This window comes from Harmonia axyridis, chromosome 2, assembly GCF_914767665.1.
Source record: "Harmonia axyridis chromosome 2, icHarAxyr1.1, whole genome shotgun sequence".
Classification (NCBI taxonomy): Eukaryota; Metazoa; Arthropoda; class Insecta; order Coleoptera; family Coccinellidae; genus Harmonia; species Harmonia axyridis.
The window spans coordinates 34,880,092-34,902,569 of record NC_059502.1 but is presented as its reverse complement, the minus strand read 5'-3'; the positions used below and the strand labels follow the sequence as shown (position 1 = coordinate 34,902,569).

Below are 22,478 nucleotides of genomic sequence, written 5' to 3'. Positions count from 1 at the left end.
GATCCATTTAACTTAAAAGTATTTTATTTTTAAAACAGCCATTAGTTCATTTAAATCAGATTTTTACTGAAGTCCTTCCCCTTGTAATTTTCGTTAGATCAATGTATGGTCGCCAGACGATATAAAAGTATTATAAAAAGTGACACAACTGAAAAAAATTTTCATTGTGTAAACGGGAAATGAAAATATCAATTTTCAATCAATTTTTGAATTTTATATTTAACAGAAACAACTTTAAACTGTAGATGAATGTTGTTTAAACCATTAGCACCTGCAAAAAGAATAAAAAAAGACTAACAACAGTACAAGTTCTAAATATATAAAATTCTATTAAAGGAACTGAAAAAGTTTGATTTGTTTAATAAACCAGAATTGTATGGGGTTATGAAAATTCAAGGTATAGATTAAATTTTCTTTTATTATTACTCTCCTGATAATAATGAAACAATTCTATACTACATACATTAGAAATTAACAAATTTAATATTAGGTGCAAATTTATTTCAATGTCATTAAAAAAATAATCAACTCAGGTATCTCCGAAACATTATCAGTCATTCATCTAGGAAACTTACACAAACATTCTGATTTTTGTCATTATATTGTTTAGAATATTGATCAATGGCGAAGGTCAAATTGGAATTATTACAAGTATATGATAACAGAGTTGTAAAATGAAGCTTGAATATGCTCAAAGTGATCAAATTTCATTTAAATAATCATTGAATAAAATTAGAAGTTGCAATATTTAGAGCAGAGCAAAATTAGAAATTCTTCAAAATGTTTAATTTCATCAAAAGTTTTGTAGATTGAAATTTTGCACAATAGTACTCAAACAGTTCGTAGAATTATGTGTACACCAGAATCTGTGAATACTGGTTCAGATAATTCCCCTACTTTCAATGAAAATGAAGCTTCTTCAAAAGGTTTCTGCATAGCTCCTTTTCTAAAGGGACCCAGATCACCTCCTCTTTTGGCAGAAGAACAATCCGAATAGTCTGTTGCCAAGTCTGCAAAAGACGCCTTACCCTGAACAATTTGTTCTCTGTAATCTGAAAACAGTTTGATTTGTAACAAGGTTTATTTATGTATATTGAATGTATGCTTACTTTTAACTAATTCTAAAGCCTCCTCTTTTGTTCGAGTTATGTTTGCTTCTCTCCATGAAGATGGCCTTCTTGAATCTTTATGTTTTACAAGAAGGTGAGAGCACTGAACTTGTTCTGGACCAGGTTCAGCAGGTTTATCTGGCACATCCCATTGAGATTCTTTGGTGTATACATTTAAATAGTAATGTTGTCCTAAAATTTATGATATTGATTGTTTACTTGTGATGGCTGAGTACATATGAAATTGGATTTAATCGTGATATTAAGTGGAGGAACAAAAACTAATTAGTTCAAGCAGGGCTCACTCATTCAATAAACAAAATTTAATAAAAAAATTACCAGTCGATCGGCTTAACCGCCTTTCCCAACCGGCAGGCAACGGTGTGTCCGCCATTTTTCACATTGAATATTTGAAATAAGAAAATCGAATTGACAGATATAGAAATTCAGAGAAAATCCTATTATTAGCACAGAAGAAAATATATTTTTTGAAAGTTGGTCAATTATTATTTCCGCACATAAAATATGGAAAAGATTGAATATTGCAATTTTCAAGTCCCCATTTTTATGAATATTGCTTTACAAGTATGGTAATAGTATTTGACTACCATTACATCAATTTAACTATACTAAATTTTCTCAAAATCATTGTACGAAATTTTTGAAATGCTCAGTTTGCTTTATTCATCATTGAAAAATTTTTATTTTTTCTGCAATATTTAACTAATGAAAAGAAGAATATGTTTGCAAATTTCAATAATGCTCTACTGCGCAATGCAAAATAATCAGCTGGAAAACAACCTATTCTGACAGGTTGACAGTTACACTTGTTTATGTGGATTGTTGTGTTGGGAAGCTCCGTTAAATTGTAGTCCTCGTAATTTAATTGAAAATTGAAGAGACTTGAAAATTGAATTTTCCCTGAATTAATATATCTGTGATATAACCGGTTTTGTCTTACATTTTTGGAAGACTACGGATTTTGTGAATTGAAGAGAAAAACCAGTGAAGTGAAGAAAAATTAATTACAGGGTTTATTCGGTATGGCGATTGTTTTGTGAACAGGTAGGTTTAATTGTTTTCATATTAACCAGAATATATTTCATATTTGTATCTTAATTGAATTTTGGTCAAATTTGAAATGGGTCATCCAACAATACGTTATAAATTAGTTACCTTTACCAGAAAAATTAGGATTTTCTGTGTTTCTATTCGAATGTTTATCCACATCGCAATCTCTAATCTTAAGCTTTTGCTCATGATTTTTTATGAGATAATAGAGTTATGAGTAATACTAATTTTGAAAAGGAGTTCCGCAATTCTCAATGCCAATGGCATTACGAAGAAAAGAGATGTGTAGGTTCAATGAAGGCTGAAAGTGGGAGTGAATATTATAATTGATTCCGAATATCATACGTACCAGCTGTTTGCACTATCAATCATTAAAAAATGAAATAATATAATTCTCATCGGGAAATATAATAGGGCATTACTTTTGAGAGTTGAAACTAATCAATAGAGTTTACTGCAAGAAAAAAGACTTCACAGGCTTCATTTGATCAAAATAGATAGAAAATAGGTAAATAGGCGTTTGAAAATGAAAAATGAAAAAAAAAATATTGAAAATGGTATTATTCAACTTTTTCACTTCAATTTATGCAATAATATTCATTATTACCTGGAACTTTGGAATATTTTAATTCATCAATATTTTTTAAACATAATTATTTTTTCGAAAGGTTTGAATCTGTCATGATTTTTTTCGAAATTCGAATAATACCTATAAATTCTGTAATAAGGTCTGTAATAGTTATTTTCCTATTCAGAGCGGAAAGTTGTACTTTTCCGCACGAGGTTGTCATTGCCCAAACGACGCGGAGCGGAGTTCGGAGAAGAAATCGAAATTCTGTATTATAACTTCAGAACTAATGACAATAAAAAATAAATGATAACACTAATGGATCCTACTAAAAAAGTGCCTCTAGGATGTCTTTGTCTCATGTCAATAACAACAATGATAAAGAAGTTATGAGAACTTTTACACCATTTTCCAATTTTCACCAAATTAATTCTCTCGAAAGTGGAGCCCGAAAATGTGCCATTCATTTTTTTCTTGCTTAAAAGTTTGGGACACCCGATACAGGGTGCCCCAAATTGGATGCTCACTCTCGAGAACTATATGACATAGATAAAAAAAAATCGTAAAAGAATATCTCTCTTTTTGAAATAATGAGATATCAGAAATCAGATCGTCAATATTTTGCTTTGTTCTCGAGTTACAGGGTGTTTCTGAAAAATTAATGTTTCGAATATTTCGCCATATCTTGGTTTCTGTTCGAGATATTCAAAAAATTATAAAACATTTTTTCAGTAAATTTTATGGTTTATGTTTATATGATAATCACATGGATTCATCAAGCTAAGTAGCTTGTTATATTAACCAACTACTTGACTTGAAAATCAAGCTCATGAAAAATTACTTGAACTTGACTTGATTCGAGATATTTATTGCTTGACTTGATATCAAACTATTTGATATTACTTGAGCTTGATACGCACGAGTCGCATATATTTCTGCAATATAGTGCGCGCTTAGAATAATGAGGGGGTTCCCCGAGCTCCAAGAGGACTGAAGCGATCGCCAGCAGGGGCGTGACTAGACTTGACTCTTGGGGCGTTTACCCCCATTTTGAAAAAGCAGAATCTTTCAATTTTTTGATTTTTCTTCAAATTGTTAATCAAATTTTTTTTTATTTCTTCTAATCAACCAATAACCCCCCTTGTTACACCTATGGTTGCCATTGTTACTTTTTTAGTAGTTTTCCCGCATTTCTTTGAAATTTTAATTAGGCAGAAATCTGCTGGCAGATTTTGGTAGTTTGGCCATAAATTAAGACTAATTTATTATTATTATTGACACTTTTTTCCTCTTAAATTGTCGGGGAAATCGCGGCTTCTGCTAGCTCAACGTCAAGCTATAGCAAAACCTGATAGCCCAATCATGTAATCAAACAGTGCTTGAAGGTTTCTCAATATCAAGAAAAAATTTTTTCAAATTTTTTATTTTGTTATTATTTATAGTGATTTATTTTTGGTTCCCTTTTTTCTGGTTCTTTTATACAATATAGTTTAATAAATAAAAGTGCTGTTTGCAAGGTTCCCTCTCATTTCATCATTTTTTTATTGATGTGACACTACACAATGCTCAAAATCAACTAGCTTGATAGAATTCAAGTACTTGATAAATAAATACTTGACTTGAGATTGAAAAAGTACTACTTGACTTGAACTTGAATTGATTTCAAGTCGAGTCAAGCCAAGTAGCTTGAAAATTCGTCAAGCCGTGAAACCCTAGATACTCATATCAGATCATAGAAATGAATTACCATTTTAGAACCATAGAGGAGAGTTGGTGTTTCTTAAATGGAACCCCCATATTTTGTAACGAAGTTTTTAAGCCGCAGATTGGTAGAAATCCGTTTCAAAGGAATTAGGTTCTTCGATATGTCACCGTCTATTCACGAAAACTACCAAAAGAGCTGAAATTTTCATGAAACCACTTACTATCTGATCCAAATATCCACACCAATTTACATTATCATGGATCAAGTAAAACTCGAGATATGGAAAAAACTGTAATTTCGAGTTTGCGCAGGCTATCAATTTTCATTGAAATCGAATAAGAAATTTAGCTAGTGGAAATTTTGAAACCGGAGGCCAAAAAAAAATTTCTATCTCTTGGTAGACTCGGAAGTAATAAGGAAACTATAAAAGAGGTATATAGGTTGAAAAATTTCCTGAAAACCAGAGAATTTATCACCAACATGGATCCTGTAATTAGTAAACATAGGAATTTGCGATTCATGTTCATCTCCAAGCCACCTATCGACGAAAAAGGCAAATTCAGTTCTAGAGTCGAAAGCTTTGATGGCGTTCATGTCTACAATGATTAACGGTTAAATTTTTATATTTTATGGTTCAGTGAGTTTAAAGAGTTATGTTCCAGTGTTACAGCTTTTGTTTTATACATTCGAACAGTGTGATTAGTGATTACTGGTAGGCTGTGGTATCGAAATCAAAAGTGATTTGTCCATTTGCAAGTATTAATTCAGACATCAAATAAATAACAACCTGGTGCAATGTGACAGTAGAGCTGAGATATGTTTACATCTTCCCCCTGAACCAGTCTTATAAGAACAGCTAAAATCTTATATATTGTTGTATATTCTTTATCAATTATTATTTTCCTTCAAATTTCGTGAGTAGATGCTGAGAAATGAGAAGGCTGAAGTTTGTAAACGTAAACCTAAACGGAATAATTCTAAGCAGCGCTTTTCATGAAATATTTGTTTTTTGGATAATGGATGATTCGAGGGAGATTATTCATAAATTACAATGAACTCACATTCTATTACATTTTTATTATTTGGAGTGGCTTCAAATATCGGAAATACACTGCGCAAAAAAATTAACGCACATTCTGAAAATCTCAATTTTAATGGAAGTTAACTCTACATTGACTTTATAACTTATTTTTTATGTTCTCTCGGGAAGGTTTTGACCGAAACAAGACACATTAAATGGAAGAAAAATTCAGGATTTCACCGAATCTTATGTGAAAGAAGAGAAATAAACAATTTTCATAATACTGGAATGCTGATAAGTGATTTAATACTTGGTATTTCCACCCCTTGCGTTAATTACAGCTCGGCAACGACAGTTCATACTCAAAATGAGTGATCTTAAAATGTTCTGATCTAATCCTTCCCAGATTTCTCTGAGTTGGATTCCTAAGTCATTAAGAGTAGCTGGATGATTTTCTGAACTACTCAGCCTTCTATTGAGGTTGTTCCAAACCTGCTCAATCGGATTGAGATCTGGACTTCTTGCTGGCTATTCCATTCGAGAGACTTCAACCTCTTCAAGGTACTCCTGAACCATGCGCGTACGATGGGGTCTGGCATTATCATCCATGAAAATGAAATTTTCACCAATGTATGGGGCAAATGGCACAACATGCTCTTCAAGAATGTTCCTTATATACCTATCAGCATTCATAGCTCCATTATCAACGACCACTAGGTCTGTGCGAGCAGTCAAAGATATTCCACCCCATACCATAATCGATCCTCCCCCGAAACCAGTAGTATTCAGGAAATTGCACTGAGCATATATTTCATGTGGACGTCTGTATACAAGGGAACGTCAGAATCTAGACTCATCTGTGAAGAGAACTCTTTCCCAATCAGCCTCTTCCCAATGGATATGCTCTCTCGCAAAATACAAACGCGCTCTTCGATGGGCTGGGGTAAGAGCTGGGCCTCTTGCCGCGACACGAGGCCTTAAATCATATTCTCTGAGGCGATGTCTTATTGTCTGAATGCTAATTTGCACCCCATGAGTTTGCTCAAGTTGATATTGAAGGAGACGAGCGGTTGCAAACCGTTGTATCAAGGAAGAAACTCTCAAGTAACGTTCTTGAATGGCAGTTGTTACCCGTGGTCTACCCTATCCTGGTCTTCGGACATTCATACCTGTCTCCCTGAATCGCTGCAACATTCTGGACACACTTGTATGGAAAACTCCAAACCTTTCTGCAATTCTTGTGTATGTCCACCCTTCTTCTCGCAAAACTACCGTTTGGGCACATTCCTCTTGGGCAAAATTGCGTGTTCCGCATTGCATAGCGATCGAGTGTAGAAAATCAAACAAAAGAAAAACTATTGATCACTAGAATTGATCGAGAACAACTGATTTCAGAATGGAGCCAATACATTCAAAATCTGATAATCTCATATTTTTTTATTCCTGCTGGGAAAAAACATCTGTATTGAAGAAAAACGTTGAAACTGGATAACATATGCTTGCATAATTCTGATAAAAATAATTATCATTGAGAACACCTTCAGTTGTAGAATAAATTTGAGATTTCCATAAGGTGCGTTAATTTTTTTGCGCAGTGTATTTAGTTGAACTGCATAAAAAACTATTTTCATTGTTCATCATATTTTTTCCTGAATAAATATCACAAATAATATAAGACCTTCCTTTGAATCAGGCATAGGTTATGGAACTTTGACAAATGGCTGCAGATCATAGAACAGGGATGGATCATAAATTCGAAAGAACGCGGAAAATATAATTATCCTGATATTTCCATCTTGTCAGAATTCCATAATATTTTGAGATTTATACGGACTATTTCCCTCGTCTTAATTTCCACCAATCACAAACGCTCGATTTTGAATTAAAAATGGTTTCTAGATAGGAAAACTGTATAATAGCGCCTGTCAGCAGTTTTTTCGAGTTGTGTAGTACTGGACCAGAGTTTTTTTCTACATTTTTCTAAACTAACAGCCATTCACCAAAATATAGTTTTGGAGGAAGGAAGAAGGCATCCTTCCAGAAAAAATATCACTCTGTAGATTTGCATTCAAAATTAGCATATCAAATGGTGAATATTTTGAACTGGAATATCTATGGCCAATTCAAATTAAATATCTTGTGAAGGAAAGGTTATACGAGAAAAAAACTTAAACTTTAACACATGTATCTGAAAACAAAATGTTTGGGGACTCATGTTATAAGACTTTTTTTCTTAAAATGATCCGGAAATCTGTCATTTTCATTTGTATCTCCAATTTAGGAACACCGTGTAATTACCCCCAGTATCCCCCTATTTCTACGCTCTTGTCGTGAACTTTGAGTATAGAACAATAATATTTTATATTCTATGTTCTGTCATTATATTCCATTCATTTGATTGAAAATTTGAAATGAACTGAATTGTAATTTATTGTGAATGTTTGCAGTGTCTAAAATCAGTATTTCCTTTTTAAACGGCACCAGGCAGATAGCGGGAATTCGAAAAATTTTAAAGAGCGCCACCTTACAGAACTCTGGTGAAGCAGACCACCAAAGCAACAGGTGGGTCTCCCAAAAAGTCTGAAACAAAATCGAATCAGTAAACACACCAGGTATTCTATGCATCTTATTCGAGTTTAATCTCTGAAAAACTTGACAGCTATAGTCATGAAAGATAACAATGTCTTTGAAAACAAGTAATTATGGTCCCATGAAGTAGTCTTGGCAGATACAATTCGGCAATTTAATTTTTCCTGTGAAAAAAATCGAAAATGCAAATTGCAAAGTAATATTTCTTTAACAGAAAGCATTTGTGCTGGTGCAAAAATCCTTGTCTCGACTCGGATTTTTGTTGCCGCCAGCACTCATACTTCTTGTTAAAATATTAATTAGCAAAGTGTTTTTTTGATTTTTTTTCGGAAAATTAAATGCCCTCTTGATATTTTTCACGAAAATAAATATTAAGTATTTGGTTCAATTCGAATTGAATTTGTGATTTTTTTCCATATTTTCGAAATCAATCGTGATACAATTGATTATAAAGAGAAATCACACAATCGATTAAAGTATAAGCAATCGTAAAAAATTGTGTTCCTGAAATAGTGTTATAGACCCATAAGTAAGAGGTTGAAGCTAATTTGAGTGAAGAACTTCTCTGAACATCTAACATTATATCTTCACGCAAATTACATTCATTGGTCTTGATCGAATTTTCAAATTTCATGTCCTAAAAACATGCAATATTCTTTATTGCGATTTATTTTTTCCGTGAATAAAGCTCGTTTGGTACCCGTTGTGAAAATATTTTACACGAAATCGAGTGTGAGGTCATTGTATCGGTGTGATGGCGACGATTCGCACTGCAATTATTTAGTTTGTGAAAGGTCAGCTGCTATAGAAGAGAGTAAATCAACGCTATTGTACGAAATTTCCGAATCCGTTCATTATCAAACCTATTCAGATTTATCTGGCGATCAATTGAATATTGAACTTTGAACTTCTATTTGAATTGACTCTTTTCGCGATCAGAATTACCGGAAGTTGATAAAATACGAAAAAAAATTCGTTAAAGATTTGAACAAAATTGTTACGTCAAATTCAAATTCAAATTTATTCATTTCAAAACACATTATTGATCAATAAATATAAACATAAGAACTCATGACCTAAGCAAGCTTGAAAATTCTTATTAAATTATTATTAAATTCTTACTCGCTTGTTATCTGCCAATAGACTTGTAAAAAAGATATTTTGGTAGATTATTTTGGCGTTTTGTTTGATTCGTCAATTTCATGCAAAGAAGAAATGAGAAGAGATCTTTTGCTCGCTTGTTCAAATTTGTTTTCATGTGATTCATTTCACTAAATATCACAGCATGTAGATTTTTGCTGCGATATTATTAATTCAGTCTTCTGAACACAAAGCTGAAGTCAAAACTTCTAGAGTGTGACATGTCATGAAAACTTGATAATCTCAGCAGAAATATCGGTAGCGTTAGCGTAAGTAACTCTGCATAATAAAACACCTCCCGTATAATATACAGGGTGGCCACTTTTTCAATGGGATTGTATTGGTAACTTTTAAACCATAATAGTTAGAAGGTCGGTCAAAAGGAGAAAAAGTTGCATTCATAGGAGCATTGTCAAGCAGCTCAAACAAATCGAGATTATCAGGGCCGGTTATTGAGATATCATAGGAAAAGTAAATTCTGTCATTTTGATTTTTCTTTTTTTTCCACTTTATTTCAAATATTATCAAAAAATGTTTCAGGAATTTTTCATTTGACAGTAAATTATCCTCAATTTGACGTAATCAGATTTTGTATCCAACGTTTCGTACTCCCTGGGCCACCCTCAACCTCATTATTTTCAATAGGGACCTGCATATTTTATGACACTTTTCGAAATAACTTTTAAGTCTGAATTCAACGATATATCATACGATGTCATTCAAAATTGATTTTCAGGTGATTTTGACCCTTATCCAAATTTCTTTGGGTCGGATCTGTATTACATTTAGGTACTTTTAGTTTAATTAACAACATGCAATACATTTCGATAAGAAAATCAACTAACTCATCTTGAATTGAATGAAACATATCAGAATCAAAGCAAGAAACAAGTAAAAATTATTTACATATTTCAGTTCATACTAATTAAACGGAACTATCATTTAATCAAAGAAAAATCAAATGATTATTCGGAAGTAACTTCCTAAATGAAAATTAATGATATCTCAAAAATAAAATATATGATACTACGAACCCGAGATTCTTCGCGAAAAGATTGATAATGTATTGAAAGGTATTCAAGGAGATGAAATAAGCAAATTTATAAGAAGTATGGGTTCCAGAACCTTAAAGTGCATTCTACAAAATGATGGGCATTTCGAACAATTACTTCATTAATTTTCATTTACTTCCGAATAATAATTTGATTTTTCTTTGATTGAATGATAGTTCCGTTTAATTAGTATGAACTGAAATATGTAAATAATTTTTACTTGTTTCTTGCTTTGATTCTGATGTGTTCTATTCAATTCAAGATGAGTAAGTTGATTCTGTTATCGAAATGTATTGCATGTTGTTAATTAAACTAAAAGTACCTAAATGTAATACAGATCCGACCCAAAGAAATTTGGATAAGGGTCAAAATCACCTGAAAATCAACTTTGAATGACATGGTATGATATATCGTTGAATTCAGCGTTAAAAGTTATTTCGAAAAGTGTCATAAAATATGCAGGTCCGTATTGAAAATAATGAGGTTGAGGGTGGCCCAGGGAGTACGAAACGTTGGATACAAAATCTGATTACGTCAAATTGAAGATAATTTACTGTCGAATGAAAAATTTCTGAAACATTTTTTGATAATATTTGAAATAAAGTGGGAAATGAAGAAAAATCAAAATGATAGAATTTACTTTTCCTATGATATCTCAATAACTGGCCCTGATAATCTCGATTTGTTTGAACTGCTTGACAATGCTCCTATGAATGCAACTTTTTCTCCATTTGACCGACCTTCTAACTCTTATGGTTTAAAAGTTACCAATACAATCCCATTGCAAAAGTGGCCACCCTGTATATACAGAGTGGGCTATGATTTTAAACAACCCTGTATGATGAGGGACGTATTTTATTGCACGTAAATAATACCAGGATATTAATAATAATAATAATTACAATAATGTTTATATTATTTATATTATTATTAATTATATAAATATGATAATAATTGTAATAATGTTCGAGGTAAATAATGTTTATTCAAAATAAATATAAAAAATTAATTATTATTAATTATTGGTAGGTATTCTATACTCGAAATGTCAGCTTTTTAGGATTCCCAGTACCAAAGTAATGAATGTTTAATTGAAACTATATTTTGCTCAAAAAAATAAAACGATCAATTACTCGAAAACCTCTAGAAATAGGAGAGTGAAAGTTAATACATAAATAATCAAGAGTCTACGGCAATCCGAAAGAAATAATAATATACAAGGTGTTCTAATTGCTGATAGTACTTTTTGATATAAGCAGCAACACCACATCGCTGAAAATATTTTAGATCGATAGAGCAATGCTTCCTGTCTAAGAAACTAAATTTTCAATAAAACCGTACCCTCCGTTTTTCATTAAAGTCCAGGATACCATCGACAGTTCCGTGGTCTCCAATAGGCGCATGAAATAACGAGCGTTCAAAGCTCTTGACGCCAAGTGTTTTTTTTTTAGAAAGTATGTAGTTTGATTTTACGACCTATGAGTGTTGTCTGCTGCAAAAACTATTAATAGTTTATATCTAGTTTTATGTATATTTTAGGGGACTGCTAAGACCTACTATGTCAAAATAAGGTTCCGAATTCTATTATAATCGGAATTTGATCTGAAAGGCTTTCTCCTCTAGGATTTATATGCCAACATTCGTGTCAAATTGGAAGAGCAATTCCATTAACTGTGAAAAACAGCTCCTTTCATCGAAATTCCCTTTGATATGCGAAATAAATCCCATCACATTTGCTCGGTCATCTCTTCACGTACAAATTTCGCAAATTGCGAACCTGCAAATTTGAGTACTGGTCTTATTCATAGCAAAAAACTTTTGCAGCAACTCCACTCCAACGTTCACGCTCTTCTGCCATAATTATGCACGTGCATGAAATGGTTCAGTTCAGTCACATCTGAATTTGTAATTACCTTTGAATCTCCCATGTTCTACTTCTGCAGTTGCTGATTCAGCGGATTCGTTTACGAGTCGACGTTTCATTAGAGCAACTAGAAAGCAATATACTTATTTAAAAGTGATGTGGAGCTCTAGACAAAATTTGAAAATATTACTCTTTTTCTGCATTAAAAAAAATACCTATAATATTTTTAACTTGATGATATGGATGAATTTGATAATATGGATGAAAAAATGAGTAAAACATTGACGTGAAGTGAAGCTTTAAGTGTTTCATCTTTAATGTGATTAATGGACTCACATTACTATATACCGAGTGATTATTTTGAGTTGAATCTCGAAGAGGAAACATCTTAGGTGAATTTGAAATGGGAACCTCTGACTTGACGGAGATTTCTACTAGATTTTAAATAATCTTCAAGTATTGTCTAGCGGCAATTGGTTTGAATGTAACACCCTGTAGTTTGTTACATTTATAGATTAATAAAAATGAGCTGTTTCCAAACATGTTTGGTACTTGTGGTCTAGCAGACAGAATATGAAAGAAATCATTTCTTATTTTTATACATTTTTGTTAATCTAAAAATGTAACAAACTACAGGGTGTTACATTCAAACCAATTGCCGCTAGACAATAAGTATTTTTGATAATATTGTTAATTTAACTAATAAAGAATGTTACGCGTTACTTTATGAGCACACACAAAACTATTGTATTTTTGACCACCCTGTACCAATTGGAATCAACATGTGATACATTTTTGGAATCAGCTCAGCTAGAGTAATCGGAAAATTGAGACAAAATGGTGGTGTTCCATTTAAAAAAAAATGACGGTGACGTCATTACTCGAAAGTAATTCACCCTGTATATTAGATTTTTATTTTAAAATACGGTAAATTAAAATAAAAAATCGACGTGTTTCAGGATTATTTCTTAAAATGGTCTATTTAGCTAAAAATGAATTTGTTTCATACTTTACGGACACTGTGTATAATTTTCTCTTGCCGCCATGAGTATTGAAATTTTATCACATCCCTAATAGCTTTATGTATGTACGCTACCGATATGTTCTCTAAATAACGAGTCTAGCTTAACGGGCTACAATTGATACGTTGAACCGCATAGCGAAGTGAATTTTAGCGCCTCCAAAGTAGTTTTAATGTTTTTGTTTCATTTTCAGTGATTTTCATCGGGGTGAAGTCATAATATTAATTTAAATATTAAGTTCAATTTTAAATGGTTTAATATGATAATACTTATATGGTATAATATAATATGAGAAAGCCGTTTTCTTCTGAATTCTCTGTGCCATAGAGTAATTTGATTTGAGGAAAATCAATACAGGGTGTTCCTAAATTCCTGAAAGAAAATGAGAGATTTATTGGATTATTTCGAGAAGAAAGACGTATAAACAAACGGTTTGTTTTCGAGATGCATATATTGGGTTTTCCTTGTACTTACTTCCACTTTTTTGTGATGATTATATCATTTTATCTAATTTTTATTAATTTTCGATACAAATTGGCTAGATAAGTACCAAAAATTATTATCAATTCATCGCAACTTAATTAACTAGATCTTTTTGATAGTTCAGATTTTCCTGAGCATTACTAGGGAATTGTTTGGATTTTTTCTCTCAAAACCGGTAGCAGATACGACAAAACTACAAGACACTCAAAAGTGTAGTACTGAACAAAAGATTCTTTTTACATTTTTTGAACTACCTGTTGTCCACTAAAAAAAATCTGCAGGAAAGGAACGGGCACTGTTCCAGAAAAAATATCACCCATTATCATATGATGAAAACTTTAAATTGAAATATCTATGCCAAATTTGAGGAAAAATATCTTGTGAAGGGATGCTATGAGAAAAAAATTGAAAAACAAATCTTAATTTTCGGGCCCATGTTTATAGAACTAATTTTTCTTAAAATGATGCGAAGGATCTGTCATTTTCTTTTTTCACCTCCAATTAAGTTGCCTGATGAAAAAAAAATTACACTGATGTGAGAGAAGTTCCAACTAAAGCATGGATGGCGGCGTAAATATCTAAATTTCGAAAGCAGGTTTCCCAAAGATTCATTTTGCAGCCGACGAGCGAGGCTTAACTCCCCAACCTACACTAAAAATGAGCAGCTAATTGGATTCTCTAATGAGAATTACCTAGGGGGGCATGATCGAGATACGCTCACCTACACATTCCATGGCCTAACTCACCAAGGCGGGAAAATTCATAATATGGATCCAGTTAATTGTCAATTTCGAGGTACATTAAGCTTCTGCCTAACCGCGAGTCTATGCATATAAATTCGAGGGAATATCATCAAATGGAAGATGGAGTATCGTAACTCGTAACAGGCCAATTGAAAAGTCCCTGGTCTACCACAGTAAAACACATTTTTTTGGCAAAATTCAATTTTATTATTCAAGGGCGATACAGCGATTATAGCGATCTTTGCTTTTTGATCCCATTTCTGTAGTACGATTTGTCTTTCGCTTCAAAATAGGCCTCAGTTTCGGCGATTATTTCTTCATTGGCGCTAAATTTCTTTCCAGTGAGCATTCTTTTGAGGTTTGAGAACAGGAAAAAGTCGCTGGGGGCCAGATCTGGTGAATACGGTGGATGTCGAAGCAATTCGAAACCCAATTCATGCAATTTTGCCATTGTTATCATTGATTTGTGACACGGTGCATTGTATTGATGATACAGCACCTTTTCTTCTTCGAATTGGGCCGTTTTTAAAAAATTTCATCCTTCAAACGATCCAATAATGCTATATAATAATCGCTGTTGATGGTCTCGCCCTTTTGGAGGTAATGAATGAATATTATACCTTGCGCATCCCCGACTACTGATGCCATAACCTTGCCAGCTGACTGTTGTGTTTTTCCTCGTTTTGAATTCGGTTAATCGCGTGCAGTCCACTTAGCTGACGGATTCGATTGGACTCCGGAGTGAAATGATGGAGCCATGTTTCATTCATTGTCACATATCGACAGAAAAAAAATTCAGGTTTATTGCACTTAAACACCTTCAAACACTGCTCATAATCATTAACACGTTGTTGCTTTTGATCTATTGTGAGCTCGCGCGGCACACATTTTGCTCACAGCTTTCTCATGTACGAGTACAAATATTTGTGAATGATATGATGTACACGTTCAGATGATATCTTCACAATGTCTGCTATCTCGATCAACTTCACTTCATGGTCATTCAAAATTATTTTGTGAACTTTTTTAATTTTTTCGTGACAGCCTCTTTTGGTCGTCCACCGTGTCGCCATCTTCAACTTGCTTCAACTGTATTTTTTCCCTTCAAAAAGCAATATTTTATCAGCACACAAATTTTTTTTCCATCTTTTTTCAAATAACAAAAGTAGCTACACTCACAACGCAATATCTCACAAACTAATGGTCGGACTGCTGTCAAATATTGACACGTATCGTTTGAAGGTTGGTTTAGTACCAAAAGTCATATGGACGATTATTCATGAATAACCGTTTCATCACGATCAGGGTTCTATAATTTAATATTTTATTTTATTTAATTTTATAATAATATAATAATATAAATAATATAATATAAGGTTTGATTTGAGATTATTTGGTGAACGGATGTGTTGATTTGAGCTCTGAAAATCAGCGCGTTAATGGTTAATTTTTGTTTTGAATTTTGTACAGATAAGAAAATAAGACTTTCTAAATGTGATAGTGTAAAATTGAAATTCTGAGATTGAAAAATAGCAGATCAAATTACTGGAGATTTCAGAATCGTCTTGGAATAATCCTTTTTTTTTCCCCATCCTTCATTATCTGGGGACAGATGGTGATAAGGTTGGCAGTGGATAAGGGTTCACATACACCGACAGGATTGGTAATGAACTTCAGTTCATTCTGAATTATTTTCATGGTGTTTCATTGGGAATCAGGGGAAGGAAGCATTATTGAAATCAAGTACTAACATAGTATGAATGCCACCTATGAGTGCTGCAAAAAAAAGGAGAGCAGTCATGTTGTGTGCATAAAATGTTTCGGCCATTTCCATTTGAGTTGCCTAGAGAGAAGGAAATCAGTAAAGATTACAGAGGGTGGTAATTGTCTATGCTCAGTGGAATGTCAAAAAAGCTATAAGCGTGAAGAAGAAGAGAATATATTGCAGAGGAAGAAATTGCAGCAATATACTGAGAAAATTCAAATGTTAGAGGAGAAGATTATTCAGGTTGAGGAAGAGAGGGAGATAAAAGAGAAGGATTTGATAAAGAAGATGGATACGATGAGTCTGTTGAACATTGAGAAAGAACATCAAATAAGAACCCTGAGAAGACATAGTGAAACTTTCGAAAACGATGTTTTTCTATCAGAGAGTGAATATGAGGAAATGTTAAAAAACTTGGAAGAAAGCGAAAGGAAATCAAAGAAATTAGTGAAGAATTTAGAGTGTAAGATCGCTAATAAGCAAGAGGAATTGAATTGTAGTGAGAATGTCGTGAAGGATCTTAGAGAGGAAGTCAAAAATTTGAAAAAAGAAAATGAGAACCTTGTATCAATGGTGGAGACTCTCAATAAGGAGAACGAAGAAGAAAAGGATAAAATAAAAATTATAACTGAAGAAAATCGTATACTGAAGGAAAAAATTGAGGAATTGAAGAAAGAACAGCAGAATTCTGCTAAGAAAATTTCCCACGATGAAGATGGGAAAGAATCACAAAAAAAGGCAATGCAGATGAGAATGAAATTTCAGATGAAGTATTCACAAAACTAGAGAGTAAATTATTCAGCAGACTATTAGTTCAAATAAAAGAGAGCTTAATATCAGAAACCGAGCCAAAAATGAAACCATCAAAAGAGCACCATGCTACAGACATCAATAGAAAAACCAGAAAAGATTCTAAAACTCTCAAATACTCAGATGTAATAATGAAAAATGTAGTAAGTAGGGATGGAAATAGCACAGAAAGAGATAATTCAAAAGATGTAAGCACAATTCCGAAAATAATTATAGACGAGTTCAAGGAACCAACACAACCAACTCGTAAGAATACACCACAAAAAGATAGACTCTCAAGTGAACACATACAACATGAAGTTTGGACAACAGTGGAGGCTAAAAAAAGAAAAACAAAAAAGCAGAACGTGATAGAAGGAAACAGTGATATCACAAGTTTACCAGAGAATGCTAGTTTCACTAGTGCTGAAAGGAAAGCATGGCTTTATGTGGGAAGAGTAGATTTAAAGGCTACCGAATGTAACATAAAAAACTTTCTCACCCGAAAGTTCCCCAATAGAGAATTCAGGGTCGAAATGTTGCCAAAAAGAGAAAACGCTATTAGCATTGCCTTCAAAGTCGCGGCTGATTTTTCATTGATGGAAGAATTACAAAAGCCGGAAATGTGGCCTCAAGGTGTTCTGGTGAGGAGATTTCGATTCCTTGGACGAGGACAATCTTTTCAAAGTGGAGAATAGGGATCAGCTTTCAGTGAGCCTTATTTCACAGAATGTCCAATCCATAGGAAATAGTGTGAATGAACTGAATGCAATGCTCGGAGATAACCCAGAATGCCATTTCCTGGCACTCTCGGAACATTGGAAAACTGCTACACAACTCCAAAAATATAAATAAACTGATTTCAAACTAGCCGCCTTTCATTGCAGACAGGAAGGTCAACACGGCGGAACTGCAGTTTACATCAAGAATGGTACAAAATACAGGGTCCACCATCAAATAAACAAGTTATCCAAAGATAAAGTGCTCGAGTGTGCCGCTGTCGAGTGTTTTTTGGGCGTTGAAAACTTTATCATTATCAGTGTGTACAGACCACCATATAGTACTACATTGGAGGAATTTTACAAGAAACTACAAGATATTTTGGAAATTATCATTTCTGAGAATAAACTAGCTTTCATAGCGGGTGATTTCAATATTGATTTCAAGGACCACAGGAATGTTGTCAGGGTAAATTTTCTACTGAATTCCTACTCATTCGACTTAACTTTCAGTGAATCAACAAGAGTAACTGCTACATCAAGCACTTGCATTGATAACATAATCACAAATTTTAAGAAAGTGTTTACCACCCATATTTTATATACTGCTATTTCTGATCACTTGGGCCTTAAGCTCTCCTTCTCTTTGAGAGGAGGTGTTTCACCTGTTACATCTTACAAGAGATTTTATACATCTGAAAATATAAATATTTTCATCTCGAAACTAGTGGAACAAGATTGGTCTGATGTATATGATGTTGAAGAGGATGAGGTGAACTCTCAGTGGAATTGTTTCATAGGGTTGTTTTTGAGATTGTTTCAGGAATGCTTTCCGCTAAGATTGGTTACCTCAAGGAAACATAGAAGGAATGAAGTATGTGATTTGGATGTAGACAATTATAGGAATAAACTCTCTGCACTCCAGTTGGTTCAACAGTTTTGTCCGGAGGCGAAAAACATTTATCATGCATTCAAGAAAGAATACAACAATTTATTGGCAAGAAAGCGCTCCGAAATTTACCGTGAGAAGATTTCTCTATCTGACAACAAGATTAAATGCATGTGGGGAATTTACAGAGATGTTGTTGGTGAGGATTACCATGACAGTGCTTTTTTTGAGGGGAACCCTTCAGATGTGGCTAACAAGTACAATGATTTTCTTCTCAATGTGATTCCTAGCTTATTGAACAGTGTAAGGCCTGTCTCTGATTGTAACATTCGTTATAATCAACGCTCAATGTTTCTGAAACCCATAACAACAGAGGAAATCCAATTGATGGGAAGTAAATTGAAGAATAAGTACACCAGCGGAGAGGATGAAATACCAGTGAAGATCATCAAGCAATGCATTAATGCCATATCTGAGGTCCTTTGCTATGTAATGAATAATTCCTTCAAGTATGGAATTTTTCCGGAACAACTAAAATTAGCAGTAATAGTTCCTATATACAAGAAGGGGGACCATAGTTCGTTTGAAAATTATAGACCTATTAGTATCTTGCCATCATTCTCTAAGATTTTCGAGATGGCTATGTGCAGTAGGCTGGTTGACTTTATGACTTCATGCAGTGTACTGAGTAGCAATCAACATGGCTACATAAAAGGAAAATCTGTACTAACCGCCATAACAGAGTTCACAAAAAACGTTGTCAGGTCATTTGAAGATAATGAGATTTTGCTGGGTATATTCTTGGATCTGTCGAAAGCTTTCGATTCACTTAATCATGAATCTTTACTGATCAAAATGGAAAGATACGGAATTCGAGGAAATGTGCTGAACTGGTTCGAATCTTACTTAATCAGAAGGAGACAAAGAACTATGGTGAAACAAAATGGGAAATTTATAAAATCAGAAATAAAAGAAAACCCCTGGGGTGTAGCTCAGGTTAGCATGTTAGGACCCATATTATTTGTTCTCTTTATGAACGATATTGTTAATGTTCTTGAATGTGAGAAATCTGGGACCAGGGAAGCTGTTTCTGAAAATCTGGCCAATTGTCACATCATAAATTATGCAGATGACACCAACCTGCTAGTGTCTGGCTCAAACTATCCCCAACTGATCAGTACTGCTTCTATGTGTTTGAATAGAGTAGAGCAATGGTTTGAAAGGAATGGCTTGGCTTTGAACCCGGATAAAACTAAGCTGATACTGTTCAGAACACCACAACAGAGAATGGAGACACCAACCACTGTGAGGTTGTTGAATAGAGATCTGAACACTGATCGGACTACTAAGTTTTTAGGCATCTCCATAGATGAACACATGAATTGGCACCACCATATAATTGGTTTGGGAAAGAAATTGAATTCTGTCGCATATAGTTTGAGAATAATAGGTCGATACTTAGACGTGAATTCACTCAAGATTTTTTATTTCGCCAACTTTGAGAGCTTGATGAGGTTTGGTTTGATGTTCTATGGTGTCAACTCAAACACTCTGGAGATTTTTCGTATTCAGAAGAGGGTTATCAGAACTATATTTGGTCTGGATTACCGTCAATCATGCAGAGGAGTCTTCAAAAGGAACCATATTCTCACTGTTTATGCTCTCTACATTTACGAAGTGCTAGTTTTTATGTTTAAGAATTTGGAACATTATGAGCAGTGCGGTTCTATGCACAACTATGGTACGAGAAATTTCAATATCAGTTATCCGATACATAGACTCACAATAACGGAGAAACACCCTTCTTATTCGGGTATTAGATTGTTTAATGAACTTCCCGAGAACCTAAAAATGTGTGATAGTATGAAAGTGTTCAAGAAAAAAATTAAGGAATTGTTGATTGATTTAGAGCCTTATTCTATAGAGGACTTTGTGCGCATATAGTATATGCATTGTGAGGATGATCGGTTTTTTTGTTTTGTTTTTGGTTATATGACATTGTTTCATTTATTAACCATATTAACATCTGTATGACACTGTAACATTCTCTGAAATATATCTACTTATTATTATTATTATAATTAAAATTTATCCCTCATATTTTTTGTGTCTATAAAGTTCAATTGAAAAAATGGTTATGTTATGTTTTTTATTTGGGAAAAATAGTTTAGTTTTTCTGATCTGATAACCGCATAATATTTATTTTCGGATAATTGAATGATTTTTTTCTCGAATATTTTGTTTCTTTTCATTTTGGTATTGAAACAAAAACGAGTATATTTCAAGAGCGATCAATGGATGTTCATTTCATTGCAGAGGATTAATGATGGAAAACGATATCAGTCAAATAGCCGCCACGGCTACGGTTGCAGCACCATATCCTTTTCAAGAATTTTTCCAAGACCAATTCGCACATTTGTGGCTGTTTGCCCTCGATTATTTCACGAATTCCATCTCTAAGGTCTTGGATTGATTGTGGAGCTTTATATTTTACGTGGCCCCGAAGAAAAAAGTCTAAAGGTGTTAAATCACAAATTCTCGGTGGTCACTTGTGATCACCTCTTCGGGAAATATAACGGTCAGGAAACTTTTTTGCACGTCTGACGTTTCGACAACATATTCAGAAACAAAAAGTTAGAAAAATTGCATAAAGTAGAATTCAGAGGTAGACGAAGGAAGGCGATTATTAAAAACTGATATTTGATTGGATTCAGGAAATGTTATTGCTGCTAGTGTTACACATAATATATATTAATAAAATATATGAAGTGCGTGTTTTGTTCGAATGTTTGTTTGCATGCCCAAACAGCTCATTCGATCATCACGAAATTTTGAATGCAGATTTTCGACAAGGGGAAGAATATAGGCTAATTTTTTATTTCAAAATTGAGGGGTGGTATAACTATTGAAGTATTATAATTAGGATTAGGATTTGTGGTAAGCGAAAATTATAACTTCAATGTTTTATGGAGTTCAACTCCAAGAAATATTAAAATTTACTACGCTTCATTTACTCGTTTTTATTTTATAATTCAAACCATGGAATAAATCGAATTCGACTGACCTCTGAAACTTATAACACGAAAAATTTTCGCAAATGGTATGAATATAAACTCATTTTCAACTAGATTAAACATTATAGGAACGAGGGGACTACTTATATTTTAGAAAATATTCTCAACTCAATTTCAAGTGACCTCCAATTTTGCCGCAATCCATTCAATCAATTTGCTTCCTATTTAAAATCACCATATCAAGCTGATGCAATTCGTTTCGCCACTAAAATTTGCCATGAATAGAAACTCATTCTAAACCAAATTGAACATCAAGGGAAAAAGGGAACATTTCGGGATAATAGTATAATAGGGTACATATCATGTACCGGGTTTTTCACCATAATTTGACCCCCCCTTTAACTTTGTTACTGAAAGAGATACAAAAAAAATGTTTTCTACAAAAGTTTCACGAAATCGACCAGTGTTTTTTAAAATGATTTCATATAATGAAATATATACATAGTGGGCAACAATAAAAATAAGAAAGCTACAAGGAGAGAATATATGGAGTTGCATCCAAATCATCGAACGTATGTCATATCGTTGTCAACGAGATAACTCAAAAAAGGGCATTTTGAGTTATCGCAGCCTACCACTTGGAAACTGATTACTGAGCATGCTAGGTGGTTCTTAAAATTCTAAACTCTGTTGGTACTCAGAATAAGAGAGATAGATCAAACATATGTTATATATTTGAAATCAGGGGAAAAAGAGCTAATCAAATATAGAAAAATATACAGGGTGTTCCATTTGAAAAAATGAAGTTGCTATGAATATGTGGCCCACTCTGTATATAATACGTTTTGTGAAATCATTTCAAAAAACACTAGTCGATTTCATGAAACTTTTGTAGAAAACATTTTTTCGTACCTCTTTTAGTAACAAAGTTAAAG

General features: G+C 33.4%; 2 protein-coding genes across 2 annotated transcripts in view; one reads left to right on the top strand and one right to left on the bottom strand.

The window, feature by feature from the left end:
- Nucleotides 1-400: 400 nt before the first annotated feature.
- On the bottom strand, nt 401-1,609 carry LOC123673645 (putative peptidyl-prolyl cis-trans isomerase dodo). The gene is made up of 3 exons (XM_045608236.1): nt 1,449-1,609; nt 1,110-1,301; nt 401-1,052 (listed from the first exon to the last, which is right to left on the bottom strand). The coding sequence occupies exons 1-3, from the start codon at nt 1,501-1,503 to the stop codon at nt 832-834; spliced, it is 468 nt and encodes a 155-aa protein (XP_045464192.1). The 5' UTR covers nt 1,504-1,609; the 3' UTR covers nt 401-831.
- A 315-nt stretch (nt 1,610-1,924) lies between these two features.
- The window catches only part of LOC123673643 (ecotropic viral integration site 5 ortholog), a 110,276-nt gene continuing 89,722 nt past the window's right edge, over nt 1,925-22,478 (top strand). The window contains exon 1 of the mRNA XM_045608228.1: nt 1,925-2,174. The gene's annotated coding sequence lies outside the window, so the exon portion shown is untranslated. The remainder of the gene's footprint in view (nt 2,175-22,478) is intronic.